The 14,860-nt window shown below is 41.6% G+C and overlaps 1 protein-coding gene across 2 annotated transcripts; it reads left to right on the top strand.

Annotated features, from left to right (window-relative positions):
• The first annotated feature begins 5,216 nt into the window (after positions 1–5,216).
• Positions 5,217–12,902, top strand: PCK1 (phosphoenolpyruvate carboxykinase 1). Of its 2 annotated transcripts, none has more exons than XM_057378605.1 (10): positions 5,217–5,336; positions 5,585–5,796; positions 7,160–7,341; positions 7,956–8,159; positions 8,496–8,683; positions 9,670–9,832; positions 9,952–10,176; positions 10,279–10,410; positions 11,133–11,228; positions 11,812–12,902. In XM_057378605.1, exons 2-10 carry the CDS (start codon positions 5,597–5,599, stop codon positions 12,264–12,266), a joined length of 1,845 nt encoding a protein of 614 aa, XP_057234588.1. In that variant the 5' UTR covers positions 5,217–5,336; positions 5,585–5,596; the 3' UTR covers positions 12,267–12,902. The 2 variants fall into 2 exon arrangements, with proteins under 2 accessions (XP_057234588.1, XP_057234587.1); XM_057378604.1 differs by having other exon boundaries at positions 5,522–5,796.
• Positions 12,903–14,860: the final 1,958 nt, after the last annotated feature.

Below are 14,860 nucleotides of genomic sequence, written 5' to 3'. Positions count from 1 at the left end.
GTRTCTCATCCTAGAAAAAATAAACAAATATAGATTATGAAAGGATGCTTCAATGCCATTTCTTTAGGCCTGAGAAGGTGAGGTTTCTGCAAAAGGGCACAGCTAGCAGGACACCAGTCATCCACAGGAACCCAGAAACTCTTGAACRAGAGATGCTTGAACCCATGTGCAAGGATTTGTCTGTTCCCCTCTCCCCAGCCAGGAATCAGGGCTTGACAGCTTTAAACACACAGCTCTGTGGTAAAGAGATTTCACTCCAGCAAGGGTAACCATTCTTATTTGCAAACTGAATCTCAGAGCCATCTGGGCTTTGTGTGACTGAGCAGAGCAGATGCTGAAAGGTAAAGGGAAATGCAAACCTTATGCTGTTTTTCATTCTGCTTAGCATGGTTTGTTCCCTTCTCTCCTTCTGTGATTCTGTTGTTCATCCAGCAAAAAAAAAACCTGAAGTAATCATGCAAAAGTCATAATGCTCATGTGGCTAGGGTACAGTCAGTCAAAATCTTGTGGGCCCACACTCTCCACATGACTATGAGACCCTGAGCAGTAGATGAGAAGAGCTCCTAAGCTAACAGGATCACACATCCTGATCAGGTACCAGTGGCAACAGCCCATTACTCATATTCACACTKATCCTTGACAGGAGTGTTTTAAAARAAAGGACAGTATTCCTTCAGGGCAGAATTGCCATATTAGTCACAAGAAATGGCTCCAGAAGAGCATCAAAGTTAAAATTACATGAATCAATCCCATCTCCAGAGCTGAGCCTGCAAAAGTGAGCTTAAAAATTCAGTAATAATAATAACAATGACAATTATTTTATCTGCCAAGGCAGAAGAACAACAAGCAAGAAACCAGAGTGCCCTTGGTGTAATGTGAGCCTTGGCACATACTGTGGCACAGCAAGGACTTCCCCTAAAACACAGCTCAGCATTGAGCACTTGAGCTGATACTGAACTAAGCATCAAARGTTGGTGCCTTTCTTTGGAGACCTTAAACATGCATCTGTGCATTTTCCTAGCTCCTAAAATTTGCTTCCATTTGTTTTGAGAAACGTCTGTTGTCAAGCTCCAAATGCTGGACACGCTAATGGAAGTATGGTCTAATGATAAATCTGGGGGTTTTTTTTCCACTGCTCTGTCATCAGAGAAAGCCACTTCATATTGAACACAGGCAAAAAAAAATTACATCGTCTTTTGTAGTGATGTGTAAACAACATATCTTAGAACATACCAAGACAAATCCTGTATGGTGTGGGGTTGGAAAGGAGCTAAGTATGAAAGCTCTGTGTCCCCGGTTTGCTGCTACCTGTTGTGCCCGGTCACAGAGTTTCAGTCTCACTTCACGCAGCGCACGCGGASAGGAGTGTGCAGCACGTGTGGCATCCCCAGACCTCCTGCAGATGGGTCAGTGCCGAAGATCTGCCTGCAACAGAGGGGCTGTGAGGTGGAAATATAACTCAGGGCTGCGCAGGGTCTGGAATAAGCACTTGGCTCGCTCACAGACTCTTTTGCAACTGCAATTTGCACGGTTCACATTTTCTTCTGGAAACGGAGAACAATCCCTGCCCTGCTCTCTGCGAGCTTGCAAGGGCTGCCCTTGGATCTGGGCTCTGTGGCACCCAGTCCAGCAGCTTTGGAGTGTGCTCAGTGTCAGCTGAGMACAGCTCCACCACAGGAATAACAATCCAGAGGCAGTGCTCTTCTGTTAGTAGAACCGCTCAGAGAATCTTGAAAAACCCTACAATTTAATAACAAAATACCCAAGTGACAAACTCTTTGGAGGTGACAATATGCAGGAGAATTAGCAATGGGAGGGAAGCAGAATTTGTGAGTATTATTATATGCCATTAACAACTTTCAGATTTCACTGTGAGTGCTTTGTTGCATCTTGGTTTGTAGTGATGAGTTAAGCTTTCTAATGACACCTTTCTAATGACATCTTTCTCGGAGAATCTAAAAACCTTTACATTTATTGAGTTCCAGTAAGTCTGTAAAACATTAAGTGCTTATAAACTTCGGTTTTGAACAACCTTAGTAGTGTCCATCAATGCAAACCTCCTAAAACCCCTCCTTTCAAGGCACTTGTTGAACACTATCATCTTGAAATGTCAGATTCACACACATTTAAATGATTTGACAGCTTCCAAGATAACACCTGATAAGCATCACATTCAAGTGTCAAGAAGCACAGAGGAAAAGTGCCAAAAAAAGTTCAATCAGAAGAAATCCTATCAGCTATTAGATGAGCATGATAATGCAGTTACTACTAAAAAAGACTTCTCATTTTAATGGAAAATAAACTTTACATTCAAGACAACTCTTTTTTCAAAGGCCTTACATTGCCCCTTTATCACCTCCYATGTTTGCTGTTAGTRAAAYCTTCCAGAAACTGAATCCAGACAGSAGCACCCATCAGGGCTGGGTGAACACCTCAAAACTGCTGTAACTGAGCTTTTGGAGGTGTTACATCTGGGGGTTTTTGTGTGGGAGACAGTGGGTGTTAGAATTCACTATCTTCCCATAAAACCTTTAATGCCTGCTGTTGGCTGTCTAAAAGCTGAATCTCTAAATGAGAAGATTCTTGAAAAAAAATCCTGGCCCTGATTTGCATATGCTCCAGTTATTTCATTGCACCAAATACTATGTGTGTTTTTAYATAGGGGCTTGAGGCTCACTGTGTGTTTGTGATATGCTTTGAGATCCTCTGATGGGAGGTGTTACCTAAATACAAGTAATTTGATGCTGAAGTGTCTAGAATTCCCAGTGGACATCTGCACTCGAGCCCTGCTGCCATCACAAATGAAAAACATTTGGAATCCTTAATGTGATTTTTAATGGACATATGTTCATAACACAGTGCCACCAATTTGGCATATTTAGTGTCTTCTCAAGAGAAGCCCACAGTTTGTATAGCAAGATTGTGGGAGGTTAGGATTGCAGTGTTAGAAAATTTGCACAGCACCTGCCTGACTGTAATTTAATTGGCAGAAATTAATGCTCTGGGTTTATTTTTTCCTCCTCTCAAAACCTAGAGGCACTAGGACTGATCCCGCTGTATTACACTGTTGTATTTAAGCTTTGATTCTGATTTTACTTGTGTGAATTATGATCATTTTCTTGTCTACTCTCTTTCTGACAATAGCATTGCTGGTTTACTCTCAGTTATTTCTATGTACACGGACTTACCTGGCCAGCAAAAAGCACTCAGTATTTTTGTACTTCTCTGAAAAAGGGCTCTGCTTAGTGTTACTAAAGATTATGCTCTACTTTAATTTTAATTAAGGTACTTGATGTGTTTTAAAAGGAAAAYTTTTGGCCAAAATATTTCTGATCAGCTCCACCAGCATCACAGCATGGGGACTCAGAAGACAAACATCAACACCRTCATTATTAAATTTGTTTTGGATTTTATCTTTGCTTACGGCATAGCCCTATCTGGAGCAGTCTTTAGCACCTCTTATCCCACCAGATTTTTGTTTTCCTTTTCAGRAATGTTTGGCTTTGCAGTGCCATCAAGGACAGCCCCTCTTACCTCACTATTTTCTTCCCTTATTTACAAACATAATAAAAGGCTTTGCAGAGSAGATAGAGGGTACAGTCCCAGGGGGTGTTCCTGCAGGGGGAGGTTCAGCTCTGCAGTATTTTAGACTTGCAGGGCAGGAAGGTRAGCTGCAATCCTGATYCCTGCTGCTCTGCCAGCYTGAATTTTCWGGGCTTRCAAGTCACTRCTGGCTGCCTCAGCAAGAACCTTGYTGGGAACATCCCATTGCTTCMCAAACCTGAGCAGTRAAYGGGTTGTGAACACCCTTTTATACAAAATACATTAACTCTATACCTTTAAAGAACTTCCTGAAACTTTGCTGGGAATCCCAGATTTCCTTYTCTTCAAACAACCAATGCAAATGTTTTAATTGCATAGTAAAAGCCCCATCACTATAAAAAAGTCACAAGTTGGCACAAAAACGTCACCTTATCCAGGCTCCAGATGCGTTGCTGAGTCTGGGTATGAACAGAGGAAATCACAGCAGGATTATTTCTCCTTGAAATACTTCAGTCTTCACACACCCAGACTGCAGGGACATGAAGATCAGCCTTATGGGCACAAGGGTCCAAAATGGAAGAGGGGAAGCTAAAGGCAGGTCGGCAAAAACAGAGCCAAGAGCTCAAAGTGTCTGAGATTACACTTAAGCGTGCTCAGGTGTCTGATATCTGACTGAGATAACCCTTAATTATAAGAGCAGGAGTGGCTGTTGATGTGAGATACTGCCACAGCTGATACAGATAAGGCCTCAATTGTGGGTATGTGGATAGGGCACCCAGGGCACTTCACCCACACAACAGCAGAGTGCAGCCCCATCCCTGAGCACTTTTGTGCTTTTGCTCTGAGCACTAATTTAAGAATGGGTTAATATTTTATGACACCTCCCCACATAGAACTCCCACTAAAATAAAACATATTATTTGAAAGAAGAGGTTAATTATTGAGTCAGTTGCTGCTCTGCCTCTTCTGAGCTTGCAGCAATAGAAAATAATTGTTTAGTTTACAAGAGCCTAAAGCAAGCCATAAGCAAAAACYTCCTCTCCTGCACTGGAGAAAACCCAACCCTTAGATTTATATTGCTTGGGGTTTTTTTTAGAATTTTTTAGAATTTTTTTAGAATTCGTCTATTAGAATAGATGAAAATAAGAGCTCTGGGCCTTGTGTATGCAGTGGTTATTCAAGCCTGTCAGTGCTCGGTGTTGCACTTTATACCTGGATCAGGCAATGTTCCCAAGGTGAGTAAACACTCCTTGGACGAGCCTCCACTTCACAGCCAACTAGTGACCATCTGCCTRCAAAACGTGCCAACTGCACTTTGCCTCTGTGCATGACCTCTGTGTTCCTGGCTCCAGAAACTTTTTGTACTCAACTTCTCGGCGTGTGGGAAAGGTTATGACGTTTTTRATTTCAAATCCAAATTGGATTCAAGTTTGGTTAAACTGCTGAATTTTGTAACTGCTTCAAAACAGCAAACCCAGGGGCTAAGAACCTCYGCTTTCAGCATTCATTAATCCAGCCTGTTAAATGATTACCCYGTCAGGGCTGCTTTGTTGACAACTCTGCATGATGACAATGTCAGTGGCACTGTCCCAAGACACATCCAGTGGTGATGTAAAGGACAAGCCTCCCTCACCTCAACTGGTGGGATGGACACCACCACGAAGAATATTTAAGGAAGGAGGTGCGTCCTTGGAAAGCAGCGATTTCAAGAGCGCTCCAAGGCAAGCGAAACGGGCTCAACTGAAACGGACACCAAAATCCTCTCTGGCATCCAGCTCCTCCTTCCATAGAGAGTAAGTAAAACTGCCTCTATTTTTTTCACCTTGAAATTAGCAGTATCCAAATTCCTTACCTTGATTTTAAAGCAATACATAATCAAGCCCACGGCAAATTTTCCCTTTGTGTTGCATGTTGTTAGGCTTTGTGACACTGGTTAGAACACAGAGTGTGCTAACACACCCAATCTATTTGATTTTAGATTGTGATCAGTATTTCAAAGCCATCAACAAGATCCACTACAGCTTCAATAATGCCCCCACAGTTGAAAGCCGAGATGAACGTCATGCCCAAGGTTGTCCAGGGGGATTTGGAGAGTCTGTCTCCGGAAGCGAGGGATTTCATCGAAACCAACGCCAAGCTGTGCCAGCCCGAGTGCATTCACATCTGCGATGGCTCGGAGGARGAGAACAAAAAAATTCTGGACATCATGGTAGAACAAGGCATGGTCAAGAAGCTGAACAAGTATGAGAACTGGTGAGTAGMCTAAATGAAGTCAAGTATCACCACAGAATTGGAAAATTCATTTTCTGTCCAATTTACTTTAAAAACTTCTTATAACTCTTCAGTATTTGCTTTCCATGAACATTTTAGAACTTCAGCTTACATAGGTGAAATACTCAAGAAAAGCAAACCTTTTCCTCTAAAAATTAACATAAAACATATTATTCAATTGGACTATCAACYGTACATTTTCTSTATTGATTAATTACATCAGGGAACWGAAATAACWTCATGAGACTTAGRTAACTAATCATTAGCARTGGCTAAATATTATTGAGCAAATCTTCTTTTAAAGAATTCTACTGTTTTAGCCAATTAGTTTATTCACCACATACTTTTTTATGGCATTCAAATAGGTCTGTGGGTGTTCAAATATTATTCAGTACAGGCATTATTCATATCATGCCAATGAGCTTTGACTTTAATGTATTCTGCAAATACTTTTTTCAAATATTCTATCATTTCTCCCAGCTAACTGAACATGAAAGAAGAATATTAACAGCAAGTACATACTTGGGAATTACATGCCAACCATGAGATCTTCATGGGAAAAATCTGCAAAGACTTTTGAATAACTAAGTGCAGGAATTTGGCAATCTGTTTGCAGACTATTTGGGAGAGAAAAGGGCAAGATTCACCAGATAAATTATTCATTGTTAATTATATGCTTAGCTGTAGTGATGATGGTTATGACAGCCCAACTAGAACATTTTTATACTCGTGGAAAATTTCCATGCACAGAGGTGAAAATGTAARACAATCCTCTCTATTGTAAATAGACGGCAAAAATTCCTTAGAGGGGAAAAAGGATCCCCTTTAATAAACTCCTTCACTTTTAATGATTGTGCTTAAACTCAGTATTTCCTTTGTGATGCCTTTTAGCTTAAAGGACTGTGCCAATCCACTAAGCTGGGTTCTGATCCCTCTGGCACTTTTACCAACACTTAAACTACTTTCCTTGGCATCCASTTAGCTTGAGGCATCATTCTGTGGTTCCCATACAAACAACTTCACACTGATGAGAATGAGAATTAGACAAGATTAAGTTTTCCCTGAAAGTTGCCAACAGAGAATAAGGCTGAGATAAGAGTAAAGGGGTATTAACACGTAACAAGAATTTCCTAGGCCATATAATTTGTTATAATACTGGAAAGTCTTAAAACATTTGTATGAGAGAATGTATCTGACTGATTTTTGAGATTGTCTATTGCCCTGGCTCTATCACTAATTTTTGCCTTACAAAGCATTGTTTTAGCACCCTTTTGTGCTAAACTGAAGGGTAAAAATGGTGTATGGATAATTAAAGTCTACTTTCCTGGGTTTTGGTGAAATGCAGCTGGTTGGCTCTCACTGATCCAAGAGATGTGGCAAGAATTGAGAGCAAAACTGTCATCATCACTCAAGAGCAGAGAGATACCACTCCGATGCCTAAAAGTGGAACAAGCCAGCTGGGGCGCTGGATGTCTGAGGAAGATTTTGAGAAAGCCTTCAACACCAGGTTCCCAGGCTGCATGCAAGGTAGGCAAGAAAAAGATGATTGACACTGAACTTCCAGCATTGCAGAGACACGTACTACTGTTACAAGTTACTGAGTTACTGTAATCTTTAAAGAACAATTTGAGCTGGAAATTTAGCTTTATACCCCTCATAGTCACTTCACTGGCTTCATGTAGATCTTTACCACAGACCCAAACACCTGGGCAAGGCCTGTCCTCAGTCTCTTTCCAGCATTCTTGTTTTCCTCAGGAGTGGCAAAATACAAAAATTTGTCTGATTTTGTTCAGGAAGTCACACAACAACTAAGCAGCAGATAGGAAGTGAGATGAGACTGAAGGACCACCCCATCCCCAGCGATAATTTCAGATTCAGGGATTTACACTAACAGAGAATTTGGCCTTCACCCACCCTTACTCCAGCTAGGCAATGTCTGAACTGCTGCTTTCAGCATTTGAGATTAAACTTCTTTGCTACACAATAAGACAAACAGAAAGCTACAGCTCTTTAATTGTCAGAAGCTCTCACAAGACAAACAGCTTTTAAAATACTGAGAAAGAACCCGCATGTTAATAAAGGTTACTTCAAAAGTTCCTTGTTTTGCTCTTGGTCACATGTTGCTACTCCCTGTTTTCCAGGACGCACAATGTACGTCATCCCCTTCAGCATGGGGCCCATAGGGTCCCCTTTGTCCAAGATTGGGATTGAGCTGACTGATTCACCCTATGTGGTGGCCAGYATGAGGATCATGACACGGATGGGAACAGATGTTTTGAAAGCCCTGGGCAATGGGGAGTTYGTAAAATGCCTTCACTCAGTTGGATGTCCTCTCCCACTAAAAGGTAAGAGCCATTAAAAAACTGTGGAGCTGTTAAAAACCCCTAGAAATTCCTATGGCTGTGTTTTGGAGCTGAGTGCATGTCCTCATCACATGGGAGACCTTCACCAGAGAAGGCCAGGGCAGTTTTGTAACAGCACTAGCTTCAAAACTCAATTAAAAGAATCAAAACTCAATGCGAGTTTCAYGGAAAGGAGATTATTATGCCTTAGTACTTACCAGGGATTTCCTTTGAAGCATCTGGTGTGGGTTGCTTGTCAGAGGCTCGGTGCTGATGAAACAGCAGCGTGATCAAGCATGGAAATTGCTGCATTCATGAGTACAACATTCTGTTCTGCAGAGCCATTAATCAACAACTGGCCGTGCAACCCGGAGCTGACGCTGATTGCTCATCTCCCGGATCGCAGGGAGATCATTTCATTTGGCAGTGGCTACGGAGGAAACTCCTTGCTGGGGAAGAAATGCTTTGCTCTCCGAATTGCCAGCAGACTGGCCAAAGAGGAGGGCTGGCTCGCAGAGCACATGCTGGTAAGAGATTTTAAATCATGTGTGTTGGAACAGCAGTTAAAGCCCAAATTAGAGCCATGTAAATACATCACCCATCTCGCTGTMAGTGAAATCAGTCTCATATGGATTGCCCTGAAACTGTGGATAGGAATCTATCACATGCCAGGCTCATGAGCAATAGGAAACTGCTTGCAAAGCCAAGTATTAAACATTTTCAAATAGTACCTGTAATGGCATGAAACTAGCAAGGTTTGGAACTTCTGAGAGTGACTGCTTGTATGTTGGAGTTTAGGGAGTGCCTTACAGACTGAGCTTCTGTTCTACCCTTTTATCTCTCTTGAATCCTAAACTTGGGAAGGGCTGGATCTGCAGGTCAATGATTAATTCTAATAGCAAAAGATTAATAYAAGTTTTTAAATTGTCTTTCATATTATAGAGTAGTCTATGCATTCAAAAACCTGCATATATCAGATTTTCTAAGGGAGTTCTGCCATGTACCCTTCATGCTTTTATTTTCTGCTGTCCATTCTACCACCATAAACTGCCACTGGAAAAAAGGGATTTCAAAGTGCATAAGAAAACAGCCTCAGAAAAAATATTTATGGTCTTAGAGAAGAGCAGGAGCATCCATGCACAAAGTGCTTTCCCTTCACTCCATTTGTGCAGGCAAAAGAATATTGCCTGTTTTTTTTCTGTCTCAACAGAGAAACACAGATGTATATGGTCTTTAATCAGCAAAATAAAGATAAATGTTTATTATATACAGACCTAACATTTTTTAAAAAATGTAAGAAATCCTTACAAATATTCTAATGGCAAGAAGATTTGACTCTCTGATATAAAAAATACAGTTTGAGTTATTTGTCAAATATGCAGGGCTTCTTCTGTAGGAGCAAATGTGCATAATTAAATATTTTATCATTTCCACTTGCTAGGAGACAATCCCCAAAACGAAAAGTGCAAGAAAAAAAGAAACRTGTTTAACAGTTGCATTAATTTTTCAACAGATCCTGGGAATTACCAATCCAGAAGGTAAAAAGAAGTACTTTGCTGCAGCATTCCCTAGTGCATGTGGAAAAACTAACTTGGCCATGATGAATCCAACCCTGCCAGGATGGAAAATTGAGTGTGTGGGCGATGATATTGCCTGGATGAAATTTGATGAACAAGGTATGGAAATTAAATTGGAATGTTTTGCTRGTTGCTTTAGGTTCAGTAAGACATGCTATAAAATTTTGGATAGAATTAAGTCGGTATGATTTACTTATATTTTGCCATTTAACTTCCAGGCAACTTAAGRGCAATCAATCCTGAAAATGGCTTTTTTGGTGTTGCTCCTGGAACTTCGGTCAAAACAAACCCCAACGCTATTAAAACCATATTCAAGAACACCATCTTTACCAACGTGGCAGAAACCAGTGATGGAGGTGTCTATTGGGAAGGCATTGATGAGCCCCTGCCAGCTGGAGTAACAGTGACCTCGTGGAAGAACAAGGACTGGACCCCGGACAATGGTACCTGGCCCTCACCATGGCCTCTCTAGGCTTTCTCTGAAATCAATGAATTAATTCAAGTTCATTCCACCATTGTGACCTTTTTCACTGTGTTCTGTGCAGGGGAACCTTGTGCTCACCCCAACTCCAGGTTCTGCTCCCCAGCCAGGCAGTGCCCCATCATGGATCCTGCGTGGGAATCGCCCGAGGGTGTTCCCATCGAAGGGATCATTTTTGGAGGCCGCAGACCAGCAGGTAAGAGATGCAGCAGCCACACTGCCAGGATGAAGTGCTGACCACAGAAAGGTTGGCACACAGCTGGGCATAGACACAGGTTTTGCTTTCACAGCTGCAAAAGCTGGGAAAAAAACACGTTAGTCCAATTTCTCTGTGTTAGCCTTTGGCAGACACATTTCCAGCCACTGGTATTTTGATGTTTGAATTGTCTGATGTTAACACCAAACAGGTAATAACAAAAAAGGGCTTGAGAGAGATCAGGACCCACTTACCTGGGTAGTAGACACATAGAAGTTGCTGCATTGGTCTCAATTTTCTCATAGTTTGACTAGTTCCATTAGGAAATTATTAGAGAAATGAATGGGGTTTAGATTAAAGAARAGGAAGAAAAATAAATTGTTCTGTTAAAGGTCACCTAAAGTTGGAAAAGAAGTAATGCTAGGTCTGAGTCTAATAAGATGACCACAGGACCAGATTCTATCTCATCTAAAATCTGCTGGAGATTCTGGTGTCCCAGATATCTCCCACTGAGCAACTAAACATGGATGTGTTCAGTAATCAGGAGCSAGTTTTGAAAACATTCATTTAAACTTATTTGTTGTAAGAAAGCAGGAAATTATTTTTAAAAACGAGGAAAAAAATAGAATACATTATCCAATAACAGCACTATCTAGACAGCAAAGCCTGTCATAAAAATGTTTCTGGACCTCTAATTGCTGAAGAGATTTTGTTCTTCATAGGTGTGCCTCTTGTGTATGAGGCCTTTAACTGGAAGCATGGAGTATTTGTAGGAGCAGCCATGAGATCTGAAGCAACAGCAGCTGCTGAGCACAAAGGTAAATCAAAATTTAATCTTCCTACCTGTATTAAAAGCAGTCCTCTCTGGACTGCCTGCCCTCTCCTTCGCCCCGCTCTTTCACATTTCAGTCTTGGCAGCTAATTTTGCAACCTGTGCATTTTCACAACAGAAAATATTTGTACTGGAATTAAAAGCCAGATTCTCTGTAAAAGTCAAATTAAGCAAAATAATCCCTTAGGTGGCAAGCATACAGAACAGGATGCAGGCACAGGGTTGCCAGAAGCCTTGATGGGGAGTTCTTGTTACAGCCTGGGATAAACAAACTTAAATTTTCTCTTCTGCTAGAGCTCAACATAAATACATGAATGATAGCCATCTCTTGAGGATCTTCATTTAAGCTGCTTGACCTGAGACTTAAGAAATTTAATAACAAAAATTAATTTAATTTGTACCCTCTTTTGTTCATCAAGGATAATGCTCATGTTGTTTCTTAAAGCTCTTTGGTTCAGAAGGTTGGTGGWGGGATTGCAAGTATTAAACCCTGGGAGGATCTGAATCTTTGTGCTTTAGAATAAATGTGCAATTTATTCCCTCACCTTCTCCATCTGTGTTCTGAACAGGCAAAATCATTATGCACGATCCCTTTGCCATGAGGCCTTTCTTTGGCTACAACTTTGGCAARTACTTGGCCCACTGGCTGAGCATGGCCCATCGTCCAGCTGCAAAACTACCCAGGATCTTCCACGTTAACTGGTTCAGGAAAGACAGCCAAGGGAAATTCCTGTGGCCTGGCTTCGGGGAGAATTCCCGTGTGCTGGAGTGGATGTTCAACAGAATTGAAGGGAAAGCTKCTGCCAAAGCAACTGCCATAGGTTACATCCCCACTGACACTGCCTTGAACTTGAAGGGTTTGGAAGATGTCAACCTGACCGAACTGTTTGAGATCTCAAAAGAGTTCTGGGAAAAGGAGGTAGAAGAAATCAAGAAATACTTTGAAGTGCAAGTTAATGCTGACCTTCCCTATGAAATAGAAAGGGAATTGGCTGCCTTAGAGATGAGGGTAAAACAGCTGTAAGCTGATCAAACCCACAGTTATTTATCAATTCGCACATACTAAGACAGGGCAAACACATTTTACCAAATCACCACTGGAAAGCATAACAGCACACTGATGGGCAGGGGGTTATAATGAAAGTAGGTCATAGCTTAGTTAGGATATAGGTACAGACATTCTAGAAATAACTCCAGACCTAATGATTTATAACTACATGGGCTGTTGTGAATAGGTGAGCAGCTGTGGGAGTGTTSGTGCACAGGGTCTGAAACCCCTGCTCTGTCACTTACATGCACACAGAGCCATGATGGGTGTAAATTATTTGCCTAGTTCTGCGTATACAATCCAAACCAATCCAGCCTTCAAGTTGTAGCACATTGTTTCCATCACAGAAACCTCTGGAGTCTCAGACTCTGCAGGAAAGAGGAGAGAAAATTAGATGCTGTATATATGTATTACCTAAACATATTTCATGGCTTAAATATTTTTTAGAAAAATGAAGTTGTAACTTCTATCAGAGTGAAAGATGACTTTATATTACTAATGCATATTTAAGATATTGCTATTATATATTACTCATGTTCCTGTGATTTCCAGATGTTTTGAATGGCTTGTTCTTAAACTATAAAATAAATGTTTATACAAAATATTACCTCATTTCCAGTACTCTTGCTGTTTATAAACTGCATGCATATGAATTGAACCTCCTGTCAATACGATAGCACAGGGAGAAACTCACATGTGGAAGTTAGATGATGACTAGAGCTCATCTGCTACTCCTAAGCCAACTAGTTTCAGCCACAAAGTGTCTTTACAACTTTGATTCAAGCCAAAAGAATGATCCAGAAATTATGATACCAGCTGTGAGCAGTCATCCAGCTGGTGACACACTCTCCATAACTGGGCATTGTTAGTTACTGCAGGCATTTATAAAATAAACTACCCTCTAGTAAATCCCCATATTAGGACCTTGCTCATTTGTTAAAGTCATAGAATTTGTCTCTGTTCCACAGCACCTTGGCTTCTACAAGAGTAATGAGCACAGCTGTTGAAGTCAAGAAAATTTAGGAAAAAGTTTTCCAGATTTGTCGAGATGCCTAAAACCTTACATCTCAATGAAAATCAGGGTAGGAGMCTGTGTTGGCTTCCTTGTAGAGCCAAGACACTAAAACCATCCCGTGTTCTCCCAGTTAGAGGTGTCATTKATGTGCTTCCCACATCCCTGGCAGGTATCCTGCTTTTTCACTTTGAATGCTTGATCTCCCAAAACATATTGCAAATATTTGCTTAGCAAAAAGAAAATCACTTACATTGTGTAATAAGCCTTTTTACAGACCCTGCTTCCTTGAAGAGCAAACAGTGCCAGGGCTGGTCAACAACTGCCCTTCAGGATTTGCTAGGAGAGGTCACACAATCTGAAAAGGCTCTAACTACCCCCTGACTCCATGTTGGAGAATTAACACAAACATTATCAATTCTGGAGTGAATAATAGAGCCCAAGTCAATGCATAGGTCACACAAAGAGCAGGCAATAGAATGCTGTGATGGAAGAGGAGGAGACTCCACCCTGTGGAGGTGATGAAAATCATATCTGCATCTCCTATAGGGTCACCTATATGTGTACTCTTGAGTGGACTCCAAACTAACAAAAAAATCAAGGTGGAAGTTAGTGAATAAGTCAGAGGRCATGAGCCAAGAAAGACTGGGATATGATCTCCACAGACTCAAGGATTACTATCAAGTGTATAAAATAGAGTTGTTAATAAAGCAATTCTATAAATAGCTGATGAAAAGCTTGGGCCATTCCCAAACTGGAATGACAGCACTGGACTGGTATTTGGATACGTCTAAGGAAGAACAAGGCGAGCTGAGAAAATCTGCCCTGGTAATATCAGAGAGTTATGGACATTTACAGCCTCAGGGCTTCTTAGGGGCCTCGGGAGAGGATCCCAGCCCCGAGCAGCTCAACGTGTTCCAGGCACAGCTTGAAACRCTGCCCGGGAGATGTGCAGGAGCTCGGGGCTTTCCAGAGCTCTGCGAGCAGCTCCAGAGTGCTGCTCTGCCTTCCCAAACACAGCCAATGTTCCAAAGAAACCATTCCTGCTTCCTGCCAGAGGAATCCGTGCCAGAGGCCCAAGCCCAGCAGGCATATGGACATGGGAAAACCGAGTGACACTTCTCCCATAAAATGCTGCTCCATGAAGAGATATAGATACCACCACTGGGGTCTGACAGCGCACACCCARCTCGAGCAACACTGGTGCTATAAAGTGTTGACTGCCTTGAGAACATCTTACCCAGCCCAAAACACTGGGTTTCATATTCTGACTAAACCTYWGYTTTCTCCYCACCCCAAGAAATYGGGGGATTTTCCTTCCCTTGACCAYCACTGCCCTYAGGTTCTGCTCTGGATGTTCTTCTTTGTAACACAATACAACTCATGGACAGTGCCTATCACGAGCTCCTCGGGCAGAAAAATATTTAAACCATTTGTGGTTCTCCCACTGCACACATTTTAACCACATGCACCTTTTCAAGCACTGTTCAGAGACACAGATCATTCTGGAAACCAGAAAATGGTGGAAAAAACCTGCTGCACTGTTAAGAATGAGAAC

Source organism: Malurus melanocephalus, unplaced genomic scaffold, assembly GCF_030028575.1.
Source record: "Malurus melanocephalus ecotype Western Australia unplaced genomic scaffold, MMel_1.1 scaffold_367, whole genome shotgun sequence".
Classification (NCBI taxonomy): Eukaryota; Metazoa; Chordata; class Aves; order Passeriformes; family Maluridae; genus Malurus; species Malurus melanocephalus.
The sequence above is the reverse complement of the archived record's forward strand: the minus strand, read 5'-3'. Positions and strand labels throughout refer to the sequence as shown.